This window comes from Clarias gariepinus, chromosome 17, assembly GCF_024256425.1.
Source record: "Clarias gariepinus isolate MV-2021 ecotype Netherlands chromosome 17, CGAR_prim_01v2, whole genome shotgun sequence".
Classification (NCBI taxonomy): Eukaryota; Metazoa; Chordata; class Actinopteri; order Siluriformes; family Clariidae; genus Clarias; species Clarias gariepinus.
The window spans coordinates 12,784,302-12,799,889 of record NC_071116.1 but is presented as its reverse complement, the minus strand read 5'-3'; the positions used below and the strand labels follow the sequence as shown (position 1 = coordinate 12,799,889).

The following is a 15,588-nucleotide window of genomic DNA, read 5'->3' as shown; positions in this document are numbered from 1 at the left end:
GTGTCATAGGATTATAACTGACTTTCTGAACTTTAAACCTATATTTATTGTTTCATTTCTAATCCAGTATATATCCAGCCAAAACTAAAACAGCTATAGTATTCTTACAAACAGATCCTGGTTTCCTTTCTTAGTATCTTTTGAGAATATTTGCAATTGAGTTATACTAGTTAATTGTATTTTATTTACTTTTATGTCATTTTATGTAGTTCTAAATATGCTAGTTTTTCATTGTTTATGGTTAGGTTGCTGCATTTACATTGTTCTCTCTCTCTCTTTCTCTCTTTCTCTCTCTCTCTCATACACGCACACACACACACACATCTATCCATTCGTTTCAGCTAAGGTAAGATTTTATACCATCCTAAAGTAAATTTGCTGTCCTTTAGTTTCTGTGTAAATAAAAAGTACCCCGCTTAGTTAAAATATTTTTTTCTCTCTTTTTAATTGTTTTTCAAGATTAAGATCAAAACAGAAGCAGTGTTTAATGTTTAACAGCACTGATAATTTTTATGTGTTTTTATATTCAGTATACAAATGTAATTTATTTCTGACTAAGATTGAACAAACTCATAAGAATTTAAATTAATTAAAAAGCAGCATATTCAAAGCTCATAAATAATGGCACAACTGAAGACTAATTTATAAAACTGCTGTAAGAGTCCAAGTGCAAGATAAGAAAAAAGAATTGAGCTGATGCTTGTTATTAGTTTTGAGTGTTCTAAGTAATCTTCACTTTTTATGATTACAACATTTTAAGTATGTACAATCTCAGAATGCGCAAAACAAATCTAGTAGGTTATGATAGGCATTTCAGTACTAGACATTTAAAGCAGGCTATCAAGGCATATATATATATATATATATATATATATATATATATATATATATATATATATGAATGTATGTGTGTGTGTATATACTGTCTGTATATATATATATAAGATGTAATAATAGATTTCCATAACTATCCTTATACAGTATATCATTGTAAAATTATATCTAGGAGGTTGGACACCCTTTCAGAAATTCAATTTAATTCAGATTTATTTATATAGCATTTTTAACAGTGGTCATTGTCACAAAGCTGCTTTACAGAATCAAAAAGAAAATTAGTAAAATGAGTGTGAAATGTAAAGTCTTCTTTGTCTTTCGGCTGTTTCCTTTAGGGGTCGCCACAGCGAATCATCTCCCTCTATCTAACCCTATCCTCTGCATCCTCTTCTCTCACACCAATTAACTTCATGTTCTCTCTCAATACATCCACAAATCTCCTCTTTGGTCTTTCTCTAGACCTCCTGCCTGGCAGTTCAAACCTTAGCATCCTTCTACCGATATATTCACAATCAATATTCCATCCTTGTCACTCCCAAAAAGAACCTCAACATCTTCAGCTCTGCTACCTCTAGCTCTGCCTTCTGTCTTTTCTTCAGTGCCACTGTCTCTAAGCCGTAGAGCATCGCTGGACAACACACCTGACACTTTTCTCCACCCATTCCAACCTGCCTGTACCCGCCTCTTCACCTCCTTTACACACTCTCCGTTGCTCTGGACAGTTGAACCTAAGTACTTAAAGTCCTGCACCTTCTTTACCTCTGCTCCCTGTAGCCTCACCGTTCCTCTTGGGTCCCTCTTATTCACACACATGTATTCCGTCTTGCTGCCGCTAACCTTCATTCCTCTGCTTTCCAGAGCATACCTCCACCTCTCCAAATTTTCCTCCACCTCTTCCCTGCACTTGCTACAAAGCACAATGTCATCTGCATGCATCATAGTCCATCTGATGTTCTCTTTCTAGGCATAAAACCATATTTCTGCTCACAAATGCTCACCTCTGCCCTTAATCTAGCTTCCACTACTCTTTCCCACAACTTCATTGTATGATCAATTAGCTCTATACCTCTGTAATTGCCACAGCTTTGCACATCTCCCTTGTTCTTAAAAATCGGCACCAATACACGTCTCCTCTATTCCTCTGGAATCCTCTCACTCTCCAAGATCTTGTTAAACAAACTTGTCAAAAACTCTACTGCCACCTCTCCTAAGCACTTCCATACCTCCACAGGTATGTCATCAGGACCAACAGCCTTTCCACTCTTCATCCTCTTCAACGCCCTTCTCACCTCACTTTTACTAATATTTGCTACTTCCTGTTTCACAACAGTCACCTCTTCTACTCTTTGTTCTCTTTCGTTTTTCTCATTCATCAACTCTTTGATGTACTCCTTCCATCTTCCCATCACCCTCCTGGTATCTGTCAGTACATTTCCATCTCTATCTTTAATCACTCTAACCTGCTGCACATCCTTCCCATCTCTATCTCTTTGCCTCGCCAACCTGTACAGATCCCCCTCTCCCTCCTTACTGTCTAGCCTAGCATACAAGTCCTCATATGCTCTTGGTTTGGCCTTTGCCACCTCTACCTTCACCTTACGCTGCATCTCCCTGTACTCCTGTCTACTCTCTTCAGTTATCTCAGTGTCCCACTTCTTTTTAGCAAGCCTCTTTCCCTGTATACATTCCTAGACTTCCTCATTCCACCACCAAGTCTCCTTGTCCACTTTCCCCTTACCTGATGATACGCCAAGTACCCTCCTACCTGTCTCCCTGATCACATTGGCTGTTGTTGTCCAATCGACTGAAAGCACCTCCTGACCACCCATAGCCTGTCTCAACTCCTCCCTAAAGACTACACAACATTCTTCCTTTTTCAGCTTCTACCACTTTGTCCTCTGCTCTGCCTTTGTCCTCTTCGCCTTCCTCACCACCAGGGTTATTTTACACACCACCATTCTGTGTTGTCTGGCTACACTCTCCCCTACCAACACTTTGCAGTCACTGATCTCTTTCAGATTACAATGTCGACACAAGATGTACAGTACACCTGAGTGGACTATAAGACTAATTAGATAATTCCTTGTTTTTTGACTTGTGACTAGTTTTCTGCCTCCACTCTTATAGTCACCCTTTTTTGCCTCTTCTGGAAGAAAGTATTTACAGTACTACTGCCATTTCCACCCTCTTTGCAAAGTCCATCACCATCCGTCCTTCTACATTCATGTCCAGAAGACCAAACCTGCCCATCACATTTTCATCACCTCTGTTCCCTCCCCCAACATGTCTATTGAAGTCCGCACCAATCACCACTCTCTCACCTCTGGGGATGCTCTGCATCATTTCATCTAACTCACTCCAGAATTTCTCCTTCTCTTCTAACTCACATCCAACCTGTACAACCACTAACAACATTGAACATTATCCCTTCAATTTCCAGCTTCCAGTGTAAAATGAAAAGTATATCAAAATTATCAGTTTGTCCCTGATGAGCAAGCCAAGGGCGATGATGGCAAGTAAAAAAATCCCTGTGATGGCAATAGGAAGAAATCTGTTGGACGAATAAAGGTATATCTAATTTGGGTGATATCACACAGCGGGTATTGATTGATGTAAGGACGTGAGGCTGCATCACACAACCCAAGCACTACCAGACAAGGCATTCTTTAAAATTTGGCACAAACAATCTGACACAAGTAAGAGAAGCCAGAGTAAGGCCACCAGTCCCTCTGGAGAGAGTATAGTGGAATATAGTCAAGATGCACAAGACAAGCCTTTTAAAAGCTCTGTATTATTAAGGACTTTGTGAAAAGCTGGCTAGAAAAAAGGTGGCTATTTATTTTCATAAGAAATTTGTTCAAAAGATAAAAATAAAAATGCTATGTGTGGCGCACAAAACAAAACGCAGACAATAGCACAATTTATACCCTGACTACATTAAAATATGCTGGTACTGTAGCTTTAGCATGTTCTGTGGACCCTTTTTGTTCTCAGAACCTTGGTTTCTTTCATAAATAAAGATAAGTTATAGTAGAGCATAAAACAAACAAACAAAAAAAAACAAGGTCTGGGGAAAACTTTATTAGGACAGTGGTCTTGACTATAAAGCCAAAGCAATGCAAAAGTGGTGTTAAACACAGAAAGATAAACCACAATCCAGATCAGAACACTACATATCGTGTTACTATGAAAACTGTTAGATTTTTTCAATAAAACAAATGACAGAATCAGTCCGTGTAATTGTCATTTGTAATCCAGATAAATCGGATTACAGATTAATCTGATTTTAAGAAATTTGAATACATTTGCATGGCACGCAGTTAGTATCTCAGCTTTATTTGCCAACAACAGCCTTGCACCAAAGTTGTAATGTTGGTAATAATGTTGGTATTTCTTTTTAGTCTTGTTAAAAATTTTTTAAAATAAATATTCACTTATTCATTCTCTACACCGCTTATCCTGTATTCACTCATTCATTCTCTAAATCGTTTATCCTGTACTTTGTCTTATTAGTCTTGTTATATGCCTTCAGTTCAAATTAGCCCCAAAATTATTTTCAGGAAAGATTTATTTTTAGGCTATATTTATACATATTGCACGGCAGGGGTACAGAGTCACAGTAGGCATAGAGCCCATCAGTGACCTCGGGGCACTCAGCAGGACACTCACTCACACACCCTGGACACTCACTCACATGCTACAGGTTTTGCTTATGCTGGTAAAACAAACATAACTAATCTGCATATCTTTGGACTGTGGGAGGGAAACGGAGTACCTGGAAGAAACCCATTAAGGACAGGGAGAACATGCAAACCAAAGGTGGAACCTAAACCCTCGGCCCTAAAGGTGCAAGGCCACAGTGTTAACCACTATGTCACCAAACTGCCTTAGTTAACGTTTTCTCCTTATTTATATAAGTACAAAAGAAAAGGTCAAATAAGATGCTGCTCAATTAACTTTGTCTAATTAGTCTTGTTATATGCCTTCCGTTCAAATAAGCCCCAAAATTATTTTCATGAAAAATAGATTTTTAGCTATATTTATACATATTGCATGGCAGGGGTGGCTCCATGGTTAAGGTGTTGGACTGCTGACCAGGAGGCCCCTAGTTCGAGCCCTGACATCGTTAAGCTGCTGCTGTTGGACCTTCGCTGCTCAGTTGCAATCAGGCATTAGGCTTGCAACACGACCCCGTTAATAACTGCCACAGAATCTGCAGAAATATCTGCAGGGTGCATCTAGATGGACTCTTTCACCTTTTTCTTATACATATTGCACATGCAGATCTAATGCTCATACATCATGGTAGGATAGGTATGATACAGAGAGGTGTATTTTTAGCACATCAGTCTGGGGAAGTGCTTGTATAACACATTTTCAGGTTAGTAAAAAATAACTGTTATTTGTTGCCAAGCATATATCTTAGGACAGTATAATAATAAAAATTATGTGTAATTGTATGGATATGGTGTTATTATCTTTTCATAACGATTTCCATATATTATCGTTCCACTTCAAATTGAAAGCTTCTGTAAGCAACATGTAAACTGGAGTTACAAAATCCTTCTGACCCTTATCCATGCTCATTTAAAGAAGTGAAAATGTAGTGACATAATGTGACAGTCTAGTGGCAAGGCCTACACAGTGGTGTAGCTTTTTTTATCTGAATGAATGGCACATCTCCTGTCAGCTGATTTTGATATTTCAAAAATTGTTGTGTTTGCATAAAACACCTTTATTCTAGTTTCACTTAAAATGATTAAACTAAAATTTATTTTATGGTAAAATTGAAGTGAAATCTATTGATTTTGCCCTCCTACAAATAACACTTTAATACTTCATCACCAGTTACCTTGATGTTAATGAGCTCAGTGTGTAGTCAACTGGGTTTTAATCCCAGATGAGAAAAATATAGGGCTCTAATTAGATAATTCTGTGTAAATACACCTCTCCCCACTGCAAATCTATTTATGGTGAGCAGTGTGTAAGCGTGTGTGAATGTGTGTGTGTGTGAGAGAGAGAGAGAGAGAGAGAGAGACAGACAGAGAAAGAGATCCTACCTGTGTTCTTTCTCTAGTCTACATTCAGGTTTACATGCAAAGAGCGGTAGTTTTTAGTATAAACTGCATCACTAGTAGGCAAAATTTGTTAGGCAAATTCCTGTGCACATTACATTTCCAACGTTTCTCTAAGCATTTGCTGCTATAGTATACTATATACCTCTTCTCTTTCACTGACTCTGAGCCCTGAGGACACTGATAACCCATTTGAGACCAATGGTTTATATAAAATAAACATAATTCATTTTATTCTTATGTTTTTAAAATTATTTCCAATGTTTTTTTTTCCAATTTATAAAGTCGTTTAATTTATTAAGTTGTAGTTTTTGCCCTAGGAGGTCACTTTTTGGCTCTGATGAGATACCTTATAGACAGACAGACACACAGAGAATGAAATTAATATTTGCAAATAAATTATAGGAGAATAAAGATTAACATAAGTGGATAAACTGCTGCATGTTGAGGTGTGCAATGAGTTAAAGCCATTAAAAGTAGCAGTAATGCAAAAGTGAATAGTGCAAGACTGAGATAATTAGAGTCAACGCAGATATAAGTACATGATGAGTAGATAAATAAGTATGACTAAACAGTGAGCTTTTTTATAAAGTAGAGCAACATATACTGTATAACTAAGGATGAGTAGTGCTTATGGATGGAATAATATAAACTTATCAGGCATAACATTATGACCACCCCCACAGGACCAAAATAGTAATGACCTGTGTGTTCTGACACCTTTCAACTAAAACTAGCACTCACATTTTCCAGTAATTACAGTAGCTTTTCTATTGGATCGGACTTAAACAGCCCAGCCTTCCCTCCTCATGTGTATCTGTGAGCCTTGGCGCCACAACAGTCCTGACCACTACAGCCTGGGAACATCCCACGAGAGCCACCGTTTTGGAGTTGCTTTGACCCATTTGTTCAGCCATTCAATTTTAGCTCTTTTTCCAGTAGCCAAATTTTCAGTATCTTGGTATAATAGCGTCTGGACCTGGGTGTGGGTTTAGGACTGGGTGACGTGATGGGTATAGGACTGGGTTAGAGAAACTTCAAAACTGCAGCTCTTGTGGGATTTTCCTGGTCTGTATTGGTCAGGATGTACCAAAAGTAATCCAAATAAGGAAAGCCGGTGAACTGGTGACAGGATGATTGGTGGCCTACACATGAGGAGGGAAGGCTGGGCCGTTTAGTCCGATCCAATAGTGCACAGTAGATTCTGGTTCTGATCACCATAGAAAGGTGTCAGAACACAGTACATCACTGTTATTGTGGCAAAGGGGGGACTGTCTCAATATTAGGTCATATTTTATGGATTTCCACACAGCCTGCTAACAGACTGTGCTGCACTTCTCCAGCCTCCAGGAACTCCTCAGTGACGGATCTACAAGTAGGCGGAGTCACGCGCACAAAACGGCTCGCCGGGGTTCGTTTGAAGCCTCCGCGCGCATGAGCGAGTTCTCACAACGCCGGATACACAAGTTTACCGATTTCTGTTCGGAGAAGTTCGCCGTCGCTGGGATTGAAACATGGGGAAACAGGTTTTATCTCACACTGAGTGTGAGAGTTGGAAGAGCGCGTGAGCAGAGTGAGAGAGAGTGAGAGAGAGTGAGAGATGAGGAGCAGCTGGGTGAGACTGAGACTCAGTGCCCCGGACTTCGCCGTCCTGCTTCTCCCACTGCAGCTCTGCTTACTGGCACCGCAAGGTAACACACTCTGTCTCCTCTCTTCTGTGTCTCGTGTTTAATCACGTTTAGGAGCAAACAGAAAAATACGTACAGAAAAAGTGAAGAAAAAAATGTAGATGTACATTTTAGAGCTGGGGGAAATTACACACACGCGCGCGCGCGCGCGCACACACACACACACACACACTAACTCAATATCGAATAATAATAATAATAATTAAAACAAACATGCTTCATTTTTTAAGTAACAGTGTAACATTGACATACATAAAGTATGCTATATACACACACTCTCATACACACACATATATACATGTGTGTGTGTGTGTGTGTATATATATATATATATATATATATATATATATATATATATATATATATATATACTATATGTGTGTATATATATATATATATATATATATATATATATATATATATATATACTATATGTGTGTATATATATATATATATATATATATATATATACTATATGTGTATATATATATATATATATATATATATATATATATATATATATACTGACAAACCTGAAATTATTCATACCCCTTGCAAATTCTGACTTAGTTACTTTTATTTTCATTTTTTCTACAACGATACCTCTTGTACATCAGCTTATTATCTTCTAGGATGATTAGAAATGACACAGACCTCTCCTAGAAGATAATAAGCTAATGTACAAGAGGAATCGTTGTGGAAAAAAATAAAATAAAAGTAACTTTAAGTCAGAATTTGGCAGGGGGATTAAAAAATTATTAGGGCTTGACTATATAGTACTGTGCAAAAGTCTTATGCACCATATTATATGCCTTACCAATTTTGGTATATATGTTTATTATGTCTGCATAATTATGTACAAAATACAATCTTCTAAGGATTTTGTTTTAGGGCCCAAGCACTATGACATCAATACAATGTATTATGTCATTGCTATGAAAGTGATGTCTGATAGTGCAAATGTCATAGTGTGTTAAGGGCCTCTTGTTCTTCTAAGAAATGTTTAAAAAAAAAACATCTTAACATGCTCAAAGACTTCTGAAAATTGGTAGACAGGTTGGAATCTGCTGCCATTAGGATGCTTGAGAGTCTGTGTCCCGGGCTTAGTCCTCACACAAGATTTTACTTCATTGCTCATACACAATCGCATAGCTCATACACAATCACATATGCATGCAAAATCCGGTATACATTTATATGTATACTGGATTGCATGGGCTCAACAGGAAGTCAGGTATTTTGGGTCGTTTGCAAAATGCACCCAATGGAATTCGATACACTCTTTCTAGGGAATTTATACGAACTTGTTCTAAAAAGATGTTAATGACTTTGTGTGACATTATACAGAGTGACATCAGATTCTTAACATAAAATTTCTCCTATTCTACACACATACACTCACACACTTTCACACATGCACACACACACACAAACACCAAAAATGTTAATGTTCAGACACTTACATTTCTATCTCTTACACGCATGCACAAACACACTCATACATCACACACAAACACACACATTAACAAGTCACATGACTCACACACCACACAAAAACATGAACAAACACATTCATTCGTCACACAAACACACTGACACACACCTAACTCTACAAATATTTATGGCTCAAGCTGACTCAACCCCTATATAAGTTTTGCATTGCACTCGGGCGGCGATGGCTTTTTGGTCTTAACATGCTGTAGGTGCATGTTATTCACAAGTTCTGACGCGTGTCTTTAGTTACACAGTGTCACTGACGACATCAGACGTTTCGTTGATTTCTTTGTCTCTTGTTTATTTCCAACATCAAAAACAACGGTTGTTACAGTTTCTTGCATAAATCCACTGTAGTCACGACAAGTCGCTTGCTGTGTTCTGTAGCTTCGATAGATTACAGTAAAATAAGTTGTTGTAACTGTATTCATTTTAGCTTACTGTCTCACGTTATCACGGTCAAAAGCTTGTGTGCTCCAAACCTTTCTGTATCCTTCCGTGTCTTAACAACAACTACAACTAACGTGCGTGATAGACATGGAACAGCATAACTGTGGGATGATGTCACAGAACAACCCATGAAATGATGTCACAATACAAATTATATGTATGATACTTAATGCTTAATGCTTAACTAACAAACTGAAATAAGATAAACATAACAACAAATCACAAGAATGAAATATGGCCCTTACATTTCCAGCCCCTAATTGACAGGCAGGAAGACTGACAATTACACACATTTTTTGTTTTGAACGAACTTAATGACTTCGTTTTCTGCCATTGTTAAGTCCTTAATTGTCAGAGACTTATGGTTTTCTGTTATTGAGTTGTTTGCCTGTCCCTTAATCCTTTTCGTTCTCTGTTTAAGCATGTCTTTAACGCAAAGAATCCAGGCAACGGATCTTTTTAATTTATACCAGTCAGAGTGATAGTTAATCAGTTTACTCACGGCATCTGTGCTCTCTGTAGTTTTTACGAGATTCGCTAAGGCTGAGTGTTTAATCTCAATGTCATCCTCTTTCGTCGACAGATCGTGAATGTTTTCAGGCCATTTACTCTCTGGTGTTTTAAGAAAGGGCGGACCATGGATCCAATTGTTGGTTTTCATGAATTTTTCACAGGAAACTCCTCTGGAAGCAGCGTCGGCTGGGTTTTTTTAAAGTGTTGACGTACCTCCACTGCTGTGGCTTGGTTGACTCTCGTATGATGGAGATTCTGTTAGCGACAAAGGTTTTGAAGCGAAGTTTTTCATTAACAATGTATCTCAAAACAGTTGTGCTGTCGGTCCAAAACACAGAGTCCAGCAGTTCTATTTCCAGTTGACCTTTCAGCATTTTGTCGTTGTTTACGGCGACCACTGCCGCTGTCAATTCCATTCGGGGGATAGTAGTTTGTTTCAAGGGCGCTACGCGAGAATTCCCCATCATGAATGCACAGTGTGTAAGTCCATCAGCATTTACTAACCTAATATATGAGACAACTCCATATCCCATTTCACTTGCATCTGAGAAGTGGTGAAGTTGTGCTGTATTTGTGACTCCAAAGTCAACTGGTTTTACGCATCTTGCTACACTAAACTCAGACAATTGATGCAACTCGTGTAGCCAGGCCCTCCATCTTTTTATAAATTGTTCGGGAATGTCATCGTCCCAAGCGAGTCTCTCTTTACATAACTGCTGCATTAAGATCTTAGCTGGCAGTATGACTGGTGCAAGGAAGCCTAAGGGGTCATAAATTGAACTAGTGACTGACAAGATTCCTCTTCTAGTCACAGGCCGCTCTTTTAAACTAATCTTGAACTTGAGCGTGTCTGAATTAATACACCACAGCACCCCTAGAGCCCTCTCAACAGGGAGTACGTCTTTACTCAGATCTAAGTCCCTCATGTCTTTAATTCTCTCACCCTCAGGGATGGAAGCTAGCAATGTACGACTATTACTTGCCCACTTGGTGAGGTGAAACCCTCCACTTGCGCACAGTTTGGTGAGATTACTATATAGCGCAACTGCTTGACTATGACTAGAGACAGACTTCAAGCAGTCGTCTACATAAAAGTTTTTAAGTACTGTGTTGACTGCCTCGGCAGATGCATTGCTGCGGTTTTCTTCTGCTGTTTTCCTAAGGGCGAAGTTAGCTATACTTGGAGATGATTTTGCACCAAACAAATGAACAACCATTTTATACTCAACCAAGTCCTGACTCACGTCTCCGTTCGGCCACCACAGGAAACGCAACAAGTCTGTGTCCTTTTCCGGAACTCTGACCTGATAGTACATGGCTTCCACATCTGCCATCATGGCAACTTCTTCTTGTCTAAAGCGTGCGAGCACCCCAATGAGTGAGTTTGTCAGGTCGGGTCCCTGCAGAAGCTCGCTATTTAATGATATTCCCTGATAGCTGGCAGCACAGTCAAAGACTACCCTTAGCTTTTTCTTTTGAGGATGGTACACACCATGGTGAGGTATGTACCACACTTGCCCGTCTTGTCGACTAGGGTGGGGCGTGGGGACCTTGACTGCATGACCCTTTTCAAACATGTCGTTCATGAAGTTTAGATACTCTTTGTGAAAGGAGAGGTTATGCTTAAACTTCCGTTTGAGGCTCAGTGCGCGCTGCATGGCTGCGCTTCGGTTATTGGGCATTTGAATAGCTACTTTCTTAAATGGGAGACCGATGTAGAAGTGATTATCGGTAAATTGCAGGGAGTTAGTTACAGAGTCTAAAAACTGATAGTCCTCTTGTGACAGCTCAGCTTTGTCATCACAGTTCCGTTCAGGAAAATCATGGTTGTACTGTTGTATCAGCATTTGTTCCACACTTTCGATGGAGACTCTGTTGACTGCAACGCTCACTTGCTCATTGTCACATGTGCCTTCCTCGACCGACTCTCGAAGAGGTCCATTTATGGTCCATCCAAGAGCAGTCTTTACTGCATATGGCCCATTGTGCCTGCTGTTAATTACTCGCCATGGTTCTAGGAGCCTGTGCTCTTTGTTACCTATGAGAATTTCAACTCCAGCATTAATGTAAGGCAGTTTTACTTCGCTGAGGTATGGCCACTTATCAATGTCGTGCTGTTGTGGAATATTTTCCACTGAGACTGGGATACTCTTTTGTGTGAACACTTTGGGGAGTTCAACAAAGGTGTTTTCTTCCAGACTGCTAACCTCTAGATCAGTAAGCACATAGCTTTTTACTTGTTTCTTCGCGTTCAGGGTGCTTAACATGATGTCAATTTTTTTACCTTGTACGTTTAATCGCCTTGCTAGTGACTCTGTACAAAATGTAGCAGAGCTACCTGGGTCCATAAAGGCGTATACTTTTACTGTCTTGTTGCCTTTTTTGGACTTTATTTTAACAGGTACTATGGAGAGAATACAGTCATCTCCAGCCCCGATACACGCACTCGTTTCGTGACTCGCTGCAACAGGCAATGTTTGAACTGGTTCGGTTTCGTCAGCCTTTACGATCGCTTGAGCTGTGTCCTTTGCTGCAATGTGTAGCATGCGAGGATGTTTCTTTGAGCACAACTGACAGGTAATTTTCTTCGTGCAGTCTTTGCTTAAATGTCCTTTTACTAAACAGCCAAAGCAGAATCCATTCTTTTTTAGAAAGTCCAATTTGACCTTATATGTCTCATTGTTAAACTTGTGGCATTCGTCTAGGGTATGATCTTGCTCATAGGATGCACAAGGTTTAGTGAAGGCACTAATAACTAATGCACCACTACTCTTTACTGTGATTGAGTCTCTATGATTTTTACCAACCTGTTTTACGCCGGTCGCAAAGCTGCTGCCCCTCTTTTCTTCAGTTTTTTGCTTGAATCCTGGAGAGGATTTGCTGCTGTGTTTTTTACCACTAGTCGTTGTACCACTAGTCGAAACGTTCAGGTCTCCAAAAAGTGGGTTAGACATTGCCTTTGCTTCCCGTTCTACGAATTTCATCAGCTGCACGAACTTAGCTGTTTCTTCATTGCGCTCTTCGTACTCGTATACGTGGCTTCTCCATTTTTCACGCAATTTGTAGGGCAGTTTTGAGGCAACACCTCTCAAGTTGGTAGCATTGTCTAGCTCATCCATGTAATCGATGCTTGACATGGTATTGTAACATTCTACTAGGAACAGGGAGAAAGTTTTTAGCGACTTTCCGTCCTCTGACTTTATTTCCGGCCAGTTGAGTGCCTTTTGCATCAGCGTTGTAGCGATTATTTGTCTATTTCCGAAATTGTCATGTAACAGTTTCATAGCCTCTGCGTAGCCACAATGTTCTGGCATGAGCAGGCAGCTTCTCACTAGGTCCTTAGGCTGTCCTTCAGTATACTGCTCGAGATAGAACAGCCTATCATGATTGCTATCAGTGTTGGTTTCGATGGCATGTTTAAAAGCTCTTACGAAGGACGTGAACTTAAGAGGGTCACCATAGAATGGAGGAACGTTGCGCGGAGGTAAGGAATGTTGCCTCTGACTCTTTGCAAACGTTTCTGTAAGGTCTGCCTGAAGTGGCATCCTACCCTGAGGCTCCACTATGTCAGTGTTGTAAAGTGAGTGTTCGTTACCTTGGGTGGGCCGTTCCATTAGGGTGCTTGACATTATGGGTTTGGCACTCACTGGGATGCTTAAGTGGGTTGCTCGGAGGCGTGATGGCAGCTCGAGGTATTCCGTTGCCGAACTGTGGTTGCAGTGGTCGTTTTGCTCTGGTTCCGAGGGGCGTGCACCACTCGTTTCGATGACCACGCTCCGTCTGGCAGGATGTTGTTTTTGCGGTTCTGGTAAGAATTTAGTTCAGCATCGGCCATTGCAAGCGCCGTTTCCATTTCCAGCCTTTCCTTTTGTGCCTTTAATTGTGCTTGTTTAGCCTTTAGTCGTGCTTTCAATTGCTCTTCCTCAATCTTTAATTGTGCTTCCTCCAGCTCCAGCGCCTGCCGATCTCTCAAAGTTGCTGCTTTAGCCAGCAAAGCTGCTCTGTTGGCTTCTGCCTTTTTTAGTCGAGCTTCGGATGCTGCTGACGTTACGGACCTCTTGGATGCCGCTGACGTTACGCTTCCGTGCCTTTGGGGGGCGGGCGTCTTACGCTCCGCCATTGACACACTGTCGTTTGGCGAAACTCCATCGTCAACTGTTTGAGACAACTTAAAGCGATTACTAGTGTCCGCGATCCACGACTCCACTCTTACCATGAATTCTGAGCAGCGCGTTAATCTAGGGTGAAACCAGTGTTGTTGATCAGTTTCACGCTCTTCAACCTTTGCGCACGATCGCACTGTTACATTACTTTCAATAAAGTCATTTAGCAGCGCTTTATATTGGCGGCGCTTGGCTTTAACGTCATGCAAATTACAAGCATTGTCCATAAGCGCCTCCAGTTCATTGTATAATACAGTCAACTGACTCCACTTGCCTTCTCTGGCGCTCTTCAGTTCGTCGAGCACCATCACCTGCTCAGATTCGGCGATAGCGGCGTTGTCCTCGCCGTGTGACATGGTGAAGTTTAAGGCAGGCAAGTCCTCTTCTCGCTTTCGGTTTCGGTTGATGCGCGTTTTTGAAGTCGCACGCGCGCTCTTCACAATCTTAATTCACTTATCTTCATTTCTGCGGCGGAGCCAAGCTTTTGACTTTAATGTAGGTGCATGTTATTCACAAGTTCTGACGCGTGTCTTTAGTTACACAGTGTCACTGACGACATCAGACGTTTCGTTGATTTCTTTGTCTCTTGTTTATTTCCAACATCAAAAACAACGGTTGTTACAGTTTCTTGCATAAATCCACTGTAGTCACGACAAGTCGCTTGCTGTGTTCTGTAGCTTCGATAGATTACAGTTACAACAACTTATTTTACTGTATTCATTTTAGCTTACTGTCTCACGTTATCACGGTCAAAAGCTTGTGTGCTCCAAACCTTTCTGTATCCTTCCGTGTCTTAACAACAACTACAACTAACGTGCGTGATAGACATGGAACAGCATAACTGTGGGATGATGTCACAGAACAACCCATGAAATGATGTCACAATACAAATTATATGTATGATACTTAATGCTTAATGCTTAACTAACAAACTGAAATAAGATAAACATAACAACAAATCACAAGAATGAAATATGGCCCTTACACATGCTAAGACAAGATTTTAAAAAGTTGCATGTTATGGAAAACTCAACACTCAACAGAAAGTCAGGTATTTTGGGTCATTAGCAAAATGCACCCAATGGAATTTGATACACTCTTTTCAGGAAATTTATACGAACTCCACCAAACCAGGTCAAGGTGATCTCAAGACATTGAGGATGCAAAATTGCAGACGGATTTTTGATATCTTAAAAGAGTCAGCTTTGACGATGCCTTAAACTTTATGCTGAATAGTGGTTAATAGATTCTTGGTTAGATTCGGGTCTGTGCATGAAGTTGGCTTGGTACCTGTGCTTAGCGGGTTTCCTCCAGGTACTCTAGTTTCCCCCCACAGTCCAAAGACATGCAGATTAGGCTAATTCGTGTTCC

At 40.2% G+C, this 15,588-nt stretch overlaps 1 protein-coding gene across 2 annotated transcripts in view; it reads left to right on the top strand.

Moving 5' to 3' along the window:
- Positions 1-7,347: 7,347 nt before the first annotated feature.
- Positions 7,348-15,588, top strand: part of rxfp2a (relaxin family peptide receptor 2a) — an 86,419-nt gene continuing 78,178 nt past the window's right edge. For both annotated transcript variants that reach the window (XM_053516413.1, XM_053516412.1), the window contains exon 1: positions 7,348-7,600. In XM_053516413.1, the coding sequence (XP_053372388.1) occupies positions 7,510-7,600 (91 nt within the window). In that variant the 5' untranslated portion in view covers positions 7,348-7,509. The remainder of the gene's footprint in view (positions 7,601-15,588) is intronic.